Source organism: Pygoscelis adeliae, unplaced genomic scaffold (genome assembly GCF_000699105.1).
Source record: "Pygoscelis adeliae isolate BGI_AS28 unplaced genomic scaffold, ASM69910v1 Scaffold197, whole genome shotgun sequence".
Classification (NCBI taxonomy): domain Eukaryota; kingdom Metazoa; phylum Chordata; class Aves; order Sphenisciformes; family Spheniscidae; genus Pygoscelis; species Pygoscelis adeliae.
The window spans coordinates 1,753,338-1,761,988 of record NW_008825105.1 but is presented as its reverse complement, the minus strand read 5'-3'; the positions used below and the strand labels follow the sequence as shown (position 1 = coordinate 1,761,988).

At 56.0% G+C, this 8,651-nt stretch overlaps 2 protein-coding genes across 2 annotated transcripts in view; both read right to left on the bottom strand.

Annotated features, from left to right (window-relative positions):
- Nucleotides 1–776: 776 nt before the first annotated feature.
- On the bottom strand, nucleotides 777–4,333 carry LOC103919816 (gastricsin-like). The gene is made up of 9 exons (XM_009327385.1): nucleotides 4,278–4,333; nucleotides 3,989–4,139; nucleotides 3,365–3,482; nucleotides 2,963–3,081; nucleotides 2,146–2,345; nucleotides 1,859–1,981; nucleotides 1,634–1,778; nucleotides 1,204–1,302; nucleotides 777–929 (listed from the first exon to the last, which is right to left on the bottom strand). The coding sequence occupies exons 1-9, from the start codon at nucleotides 4,331–4,333 to the stop codon at nucleotides 777–779; spliced, it is 1,164 nt and encodes a 387-aa protein (XP_009325660.1).
- A 3,490-nt stretch (nucleotides 4,334–7,823) lies between these two features.
- The window catches only part of PGC (progastricsin (pepsinogen C)), a 3,829-nt gene continuing 3,001 nt past the window's right edge, over nucleotides 7,824–8,651 (bottom strand). Inside the window, 3 exon segments of the mRNA XM_009327383.1 lie at nucleotides 7,824–8,077; nucleotides 8,239–8,340; nucleotides 8,592–8,651. The exon segment at nucleotides 8,592–8,651 is cut by the window's right edge and continues 14 nt beyond it. Coding sequence (XP_009325658.1) covers nucleotides 7,925–8,077; nucleotides 8,239–8,340; nucleotides 8,592–8,651 — 315 coding nt within the window. The 3' untranslated portion in view covers nucleotides 7,824–7,924.

The following is an 8,651-nucleotide window of genomic DNA, read 5'->3' as shown; positions in this document are numbered from 1 at the left end:
CGCCCCATGCTGGACCTCGAGGCCCAGCCTCTCGGGTCCGATCCGGGCACCCGGCCCTGGCCCGATCTGTTTGACGCTGCATCCAGCAGCTCTTCTTGGGGGGGATCCAGACACCCCAAGCTTTGGTCACGTCACCCATCCTTTGAGGCTGCAGCAATGAAGAGATTTAACCCTTGAGAACAAAACCAGGGCGTTTTCCTCAGCCTGAGTGTCCTTGCATGATGCTTTTTAATCCCTAATTTATTTGCAAATATGTGTGGGCAATTCCCCCAAACCTGATGAACCGAGAGCTGTTCACACGCAGCTCCCTATCTCTGCACATCCTGCTCCGAACTGGTTTCTGAAGCCTCCAGCGACCGCACCGGCTCAGCCCTGGCGTCCCCGAACCACAGCTGATCACACGGTGCAGCTTGAATTTCTCCCGGTCATCCCGGTTTCCCAGCCAGCCTGCCAGCTGCAGCGGGGATCCGGGTCCCAATCAAAAAGGCGACCCCAAATTTGTCATCGCTGCAAATTCAAAGGCTCCATGCACATCTGAAACTCCCAGCTCAGGCAGCGCCTGGAAACCTCGAGCATGAACTCGGACTTTGTTGTTTTATTAAGAAGAGCTGTGCCAGATCCTGCTCAGCCGCAGCCAGATGAGACACGAGGCAGATAGATTTGCAGCCCTTTATTCGCTACAGGAGATTTGGAGACTCACTCATCGCCATACACGGGTCCAAGAGAGGATAAGGTGTTGCAGGGACAAATTATCCCACGGGCGATGCTCAGCATGCCTAGGCTGACAGGGCAAAGCCAACTCTGTTGTTGGCCAGGTCGAAGATGGAATAATACTGCCGGAGGAAGAGGTTGCCGAGGATCCAGAGCGGCTGGCCGCTGGCAGAGGGCACGTACGTGCTCTCGACCCCGATGGTGCAGACGCCGTCGTTCTGTCGGGGGGAAACGGAGCAAATTTCAGTGCCAGTGAGGAGTGCGGGGGATTTGTGCTGCCTGCGCCTTCGTGGCTGCTTTGGCTGGGAGCAGGATTAGACCCTCCGTACAGTCACATACAGGCATGCAAAAGCACCGTGAAATCGGGTGCTGGGAAATACGGCGCTCAGGCTGCCGGACGCCTCTGTGTTTGAAAAGAAACTCTGACTTTCTCCTGGGCAAAACTGCCCTGCGATGGCAAACGCGTGTTGGGAACGATAAAATCACACCTACGTTTAAGACGTAGACAGAGGGAGGCAGCGGTAACTGGGCTCCGCTGATGGCGAAGTAGAGGGTGGGCATGCTCGGGACGTTGCTGCAGTTGACGACAAACTGCAAAAGAAGCAGAGAGGGGCAGAGGGATCAGGACCCCCGGGGCTGGGCACCGTCCTTCCTCCGGCTGTAACCCCGGCCACGCTCCCTAAGGGTCAGCACAGCTCCGGCTGTGGCAGGGCTGTGCTGACCCGGGTTTATCATGCTTGGAAGAATTATTTTTGGTTTACACCACTGCAAGGAGAGAGATACACCATTGCAGTGTTGTTTCAGGTGAGATGTTTTGCTCCAGAGATGCCGGGAGCCCTCCATAGCTCAGCATTACCACCCAGATGTGTCCTCATCCCACGGCATCAGCCCCTCGTGCGTGCAGGGCATCCTTCCCACCTACCCCGTAGTCACTCTCCTCCACACCCAGTGCCTGCAGAAAGGCTGACATGAATTGTCCCGGGACAGTCAGAAGGAACGTCCCGGTGTCCACAATGCCGTGACAGCCTTGGCTGCACCAGCCGGTGGCTGACAGCCCGATGGTGAACCTGGAGAGAACAGCAGAAAAGGCATCGGAAAAGGCTCCCCCCGCTCCAAGACCCACTCCGAGCCGCGGTGCAGCACTTACTCCTCGATACCAATTTTCCAGTACAATTCCTGGACCACAGGAGCCCATAAAACCTCCCCGGAGTACAGCTGGGGGTCAACCCCTCCGAGGATGACTTCCCCACCGTAACTGTATGTCGGGTTGCTGGAAAGACACAAAATTAAACCCCAGATCAGGCAGGCTGCTCAGCAGAAAGCGATGTAGCATACAGGTGTGTGGGGAGAACGTGTGGATGGAGAGTGAAGGAAGGAAAGGGTGGATCCAGGCTGTGTCTATGCAAGAGAGAGACCCGCTGTCAGAGGTCTCACCGTGAGTAATAGAAGCTGAAGATGGGTTCGGCGAGCTGGCTCTGCTGCAGCATGTTCTGCATCAGCGTGTTGTAACCGCCGATGCCAACGCCCGGGTAAGCCATGCCCAAAATCCCATCGAATTCCAGGTAGTAAAAGGGTCTGCTGGGCTCATCCAGGCTCAGGCCGAACTCCTGGTTCCTGATGACGATGTTCTGGATCTAGAGGGAGAGGAAAGATGCTGGGAGACGTCGGCGTTTTGGAAATCCCCCTTGACAGCAACATCCCACCAGGGAGTTTCTGGGGAGAGGCAGGGGCGGCCAGGAACATCACGAAGGTAAATCTGCACTGAGGGGTGCTGAGCTCTTCCCCATCGCAGACGGGAGATGGAGTCGGGAGCAGCCTGGCTCATAGTCTTTGTCCCATCTCCCGTATTATTTCATAAAAATACTGACAAAACCCGTCTGCCTCAGTTAAATTAGTTTAAAATCACACTTTCACTGCATGCAAGTCTCGCAACAGAACATTTCTTATGTCCCGTAATGACGAAGCTCAGCCATCAGTGTAAAAAGCACTTACGGCCAAAGATATCCCTTAGCCCAAAGCAGTGACGAAAAGCCCAGAGGACTCGGACTGAGTTTGTTTGCAGATCCCAGTCTCCGAGTAAATTTATGCTGACAAGACATAAACTCTACATGGGAGATTCAGGCACTAATATCCAAAATAAGAAGGTACTTTCAGCTACCCCCTAAGTTTTTAACCGAATTGGACTGATCACAAGCGCGGTCGCTTCTTACCCTGATTGCAGCAACGCGCCAACACATCAGAAGTCACTTACCGTCACGGTGTCATACCCTAAAGCCACCGACAGGTCACCGAACCCGTAGCTCAGGGTGTAAGTCACTCCGATGCCCGAGAAGGTGGATGACAGGCTGTGGTTGAACGTGGCATGATTTACTGCACGGAGAGAAGGTCACAGCCCCTGGGTCACATCCTGCCCTCGGTTCATTTTTTTTTCCACACGGGCGGAAATCTCCAGCAAGGGGCTTCCCAGGGAAGGGGCCATCCAAAACCAGCCCCGCCGGTGCCACCGAGCGGAGAGCAAACACCAAACCCCGTCGGCTCTCACTGATTTCCCTCTCGTAGCACCAGCCCGCAGCGTGCAAGGGATGTCCAAGAATACCGATGGGTGGGGAGCCCCGGCCCCCCTGCACTGCTGTGTCCCCCGAGGGATGCTCACCACAGGCTGGAGTCTGGCAGTAGGTGGAGGGCACCCACAGGTTGGAGGAACCGGTGTCGAAGAGCATCAGGAAATTTTGCGGGGGGGTCCCGATGCTGATCTCCCCGAAGTAGAAGGACTGTGAACAAGAGCGTGGGCGGATTTCTGTTTCTGCCTGTTTTTTTGAATGAGGCTTTTCAGCTCTCTGCCCTCTGCTAGCTGAGAAACCCAAACCATTACGGCGCTGTAGGAAGGGCTCGTAGTCCCTGAGTGCATCCAGGGCAGCTAAAGCACAGAAAGGGGGAATGATTTGCCTACAACATAACAAAGTCAGCATCAAGGCCAGGAGTAGTAGATCTGCCCTATAACCATCAAACTCTCCTTTTTCTGAGAAGGGAAATCAATTCAGGATAAGACGTGCTGCCTCCTGCCTTCGTCTCCCAACATCACCCAGCCCTCGGAGCCGGGCTACAAAGACAGCAAAACTCCTGCCCGCGCCCAGCGCAGCCCCTCGACTCGTGAGCAGGGAGGGAGCTGAGCCACCCGCTGCAGAGCTTCCCGCAGGCAGCCGGGAGAGGAGGAGGGCATCCCCGAAAACCGGAGCCGGGTGGCTCAGGGGAGGAAAGAAAAGCTTTAAATACTTACATCCAGGTAGTTCGTTAGCGGTTCATAAGCCACAGTGTTATTGAGCTGGTATTTCCTACCGGGGTCCCCTTTGAGTTGCTTCAGGAAATCCTCCAGCACCCCCTTCTCTCTCATCACCTCCCGCATGGACCTGCCTTTCTTCAGGGTGATCCTGCGCAGGACGGAGACGGCAGCGAGATGCTGAGCAGCCGGGCGGCCCCCTCCACGTGTGCACCCCCATGTGCCGAGGGCGAGCCCCGCTCCGCAGCCGCATCCTGCACCCTCGCACCCATCCCGCCCCGGGGCTCACCTCACCGTCCCCTCCCCAGGCCAGAGGCAGAGCAGGGCCAGCACCAGCCACCGCATGGCCCCGGGTGCTGGTGGCTCCGTGGCAGCTCCTGCACCACCTCAGCCAGGACAGGGAGTATATAGCCAGGAGCTGTGCCAGCCCCTGCCTCCAGACACCCCTTTCTTCTATCACGGCACCCACCCAACGCCAACGCCAACGCTTGCGGTGTATTTATCACCGCAGCTGCCCTGATTATGCCTCCTTACCTGGCCGTTTGGGCGCCAACAGATTGGCCAGTACCTCTGATACCGAGACCAAATATGTGACATTTGATAAAAAGCAAAATTCTGTTGTTATTGAGAAGTTAAAGTACTTTCCTTTGCCTTCAGCACCAGCTTGATCTTCCAGAAAACAAAAGCAAAACACACCCTTTGCAGCAAATAGAAATTATGATGCTGATATTCCTCTTTTGACTCATGCAGGCAGCCAAGGAAGTGCCATGGGCCAGCAGTATTTCTTCCATCCAAGTCTACAGACTGTTACATCCAATTCCCTCAACACAGCTAGCAGGAAAGAGCAGGGGTGGTTTTTCAGCCCAGCTCCAAGACTCCTGGGAACCAGCACGTACCCCCAAAGATGTCTCTCTTGCCAGGTATTTGCCCTTTTGTCATCCTGCCCCTTCTGCCCTCCAGCTCTGCTAATACACCCCAAAGAAGCTGAGATGGGGGCTAGAAACTGCTCGGTGTAGGAGCCCCGAAAGACGTAACAGGCCTTTACCTGCCCAGTTACAACCACTCAACCATCTCCAAAAGAGGCTTTCATTTGCTGCAGTTTATTGTTCGTGTCAGAGTTACGCCGAGGATGCTCAGGTCACACGTCTGGTGCGTCAGAGGTGATGTCTCCCATATGCTTTGAGCGATGCTGGTCATACCCAGGCTGGAGAGATGCAGGGGAGCGTGTATTTAGGCACTCATTCACAGGGGAGTTTTAGTCCCGGGAGACCCTTTCCTCCCCTGGGAAGATGCTACCAGCCAGCCAGCCCTGCCAGGCCCCACCAGGTCACTGAGGACCCATCCTGGCATCTGCTACCCCGAGGATGCTGCTCAGCCTCGTACTCTGAAGCCTGGGCACTTACCACCTGCGGAAACTCTGCCATGTGCTGCCGGGGAACAGTGGTTGTCCCAATGTCCCCATCACCCTGGCAGCCTCATCTGCGCTGGGCCGGTGGCCTCATCTCCCACGGAAAAAACTGAGGAGACAAACATGGGAGGTTTTCTGTGCAAAGCTCTCAGCAAAGGAGCCCCAGCTGGACCAAAAGCCCGAGGCTGCTCGGACCCCTCTGCTTGGGGAACGTGATGCTGGGTCAGCTCCACCTTAACCACGTGCTTTAACGTGTATTGCTTCGAGCACCCGCCACATGCTGCGGTTCTGCTTCCATTTCGCTGGGACCAAACCCTTTGTCCAGATCTGAATTTGTCCCACGGGGGTCACCAACATGCCGCACCTCAGGGAGCAGGCAGAAGGGGGGCCAGTGCAGCTCTCCCCGGGGTTGAGCGGGAACAGCCCTGCTGTTTTTTGCTGTAGGGCACTTGCAGACTCCCCAGTCCCCGCTAACAGTGGGGACGGACCCCAGCAGAGCCTTGCTGCTCCTGTCTGAGCTGTTGGCGTTGGACCGGTGCTTCGAGCCTGCGGTGGCTCAGAAAACCCCTGGCACCCCCTCCTCCTCATCATCCTGATGGATCTGCCTTTGCTCCGATGGATCCTGCAGGGAGCAAAGGGAAGAGCAAAGACCAGCAGGGACACGGTCAGCCGTCGCCTGTCCCTTCTTGCCACGGCTGCTGCCAGAGCAGCTTCAGCTCTCAGAAACCTCCCCGTTTTATAGGGGAGGAGAAATGCCCTTCCCCGCTATCCGCGCCTATCTAATCTCCGTCTCGCTGCACTCAGCCTGTGTCAATATTTTGACACAAAGCACAGAGGAGTTTTTGTCCTTTCTCTGGTGAAATGACAGAGCTATTAATATATCTGATAATGAGCTCCAACGATAAAGAGCTTCTAAGAAACAAGTTTGGATCCCGGGAAAGAGCGGTGTTACCCAAGCCTCTCCCAGCCAAGGCATTCCCCATCCCCTTCGGCCACAGACCATGATTCCTGATACACTAGCTGTTGTTTTACCTGACTGAATAGCCCCGCTTCAGGATTTAGGGGTCATTTGGATGTCATGGCTAACCTAATCTGGCCTCATATTCCCACTCTGACTTAGTCACAGGACTTTGTTAAACCTTATCCAGCTGCAAGGAAGATTAGTGGCTTTCCACATGCACCTCTGACGAGATTTCCCAACGCCCAGCAAGAGGGACAGAGGAGGGGACCGACCGGCCCCGCAGCTTTACCTGCGGCTGGACGGAGCTATCAGTTCAGCCCTGCAAGTGCCAGCAGCAGCAAAAGACAGGACAGCGTGTCCCCGCGGTCATTCCAAGGTCACCACAAACTGCAAGCAAAGCAACGTCCACCGCCACCGGCTAACTCTGTATCTGCCCGAGTAGGTGCTGGTGAGCATCCCCCTGAAGTGACATAGTGCAGTGCGGCAGCAAGCGGCAGCTGGAGGAGGATGAAGCCGTATCGCCCCGTTAGGAACACGCACGGCGTTTCCAGACACGCACCAGTGCCTGATGGCACAGAGCAGAACTGGCTTTTTGGGGAATCCCTCAGGGAACTCCCGTCCCCGGCGCTGTGGTTGGTGTTTAAGACCAACCCCAGTGACCTTTTGCTGTCCCGATCCCCTGCGCCGCAGCCTGGTGCGCGGTGCTTCTCACCTGCAAAGCAAAGCCCTTACAGGAATCAGGTTCAGGATCCTTGTTCTGGGCTTGTCCCTCATTGAGGACAAGGAGGACAGGAGGTGGGTGCAGCCAGGCCCAAAGGCAGCAGCTGGGATTTGGGGGACGGCAGCTGCCTGCTTTCCAACGCCCAAAGTCTGCAGCCCCCAGCTGAGTCGCACAAGCCTTGCAGAGGGGACGGGGCTGGGCTGTGGGACACCTTCGTACCCAAGGGCTCGGGCGAGACGGGCTGCACCGTCTGGAGGAGCTACCCCGGGCACCACTGCGTGGAAGGACTGCTCGCTCCCATCCCTGCGCCCATCAGGCTGTGAGCTGAGCTGCAGCTCGGAGCCTGCTGCGTTCATCAGAGCCACCCCCAAGCTTAATAATTCACTATAGATAAAGGCTGAGACTCAGTCCCACAGTCATTAGGAGTCGATAGCATGTCATACCCCTTTGCAAGAAACATAAATACATCAACTTTAGATTTGAAGCAGCCCAGGGACAGCTTCCCCACCGCTTTCCCCGTGCTGACTCTGAGGAAATCTGCCTAGGAGTTTATCACGGCGTTTACCTCGCTAGAGAAAGAGCGGCTGAGACACGCAACCCGTCAGTCTGCGCTCAGTCGTCACTCAGCAAACTCAGAAGGTCAGAGACGATTTGGGATATTGGGGTTTATTTGCAACAGGAGACTGTGAGAACACACTTACACAGAAATCCCGGAGGGACAGGGAGCCGTGCAGACACGTAGAGGAACATAAAGGTCCACAGGAACCCCACGGAACCCCACCTCCAGCAATGCTGGCTAAGGTGTGTTCGGCCAGGAGAGGGGCTGGATTTCACTGCTCCACTCCTCTACGCTGACGGGGCGAAGCCAACACGGTTGTTGGCCATGTCAAAGACAGTGTAATACTCCTTGAGGAAGACGTCACCCAAGATCCAGAGCGGCTGCCCGTTCTGGGAAGGCAGGTAGGTGGCCTCAATCCCAAGAGTGCAGTAGCCGTTTTTCTGTAAGGGGGGAATAATGGGGGTTCAGAGCCTCCAACAAGCAGCAGGACCCTGCCAGCTGGGCTGCAGGGAGGGAGAGCATCGCTACTTGTTAAGAAGCACCAGCTCCTTTCCCAGCCCTCAAGGACTCAGCAGGATGAAGCTGCTCAGCTAATACATACGTTCAAGACGTAGGCAGAAGGGTAGAGTGGGAGCTGAGCTCCGTTGATGACGAAGGTGATGGTGGGCATGTTCTGGATCTCATTGCAGTCAACTGCATACTGCTGAGAGAGGGTGAAGAGGAGGTTACGGCTGGAACAGCACCGACTGTGAGAGGAGAGATACCCCGCTATGTGGGGGTAACACACACTTTATCCCCTGGAAGGGCCACATCACCTCCCTGACATGCCTGCAGCACCATGTTCCCTAGATGCCACGTGAGTTTTGCAGGATCTGGTCAAGCCCATGGCTTCTGGCTCACTTGCAAGCCTCACCGCTGCTCCGTGCGCACCTCCAAACCATCCCCTGCACTTACACCATAGCTGGTCAGCTGGGCACCCAGGGCCTGAAGGAGGCTGCCCATGTACTCCTGGGG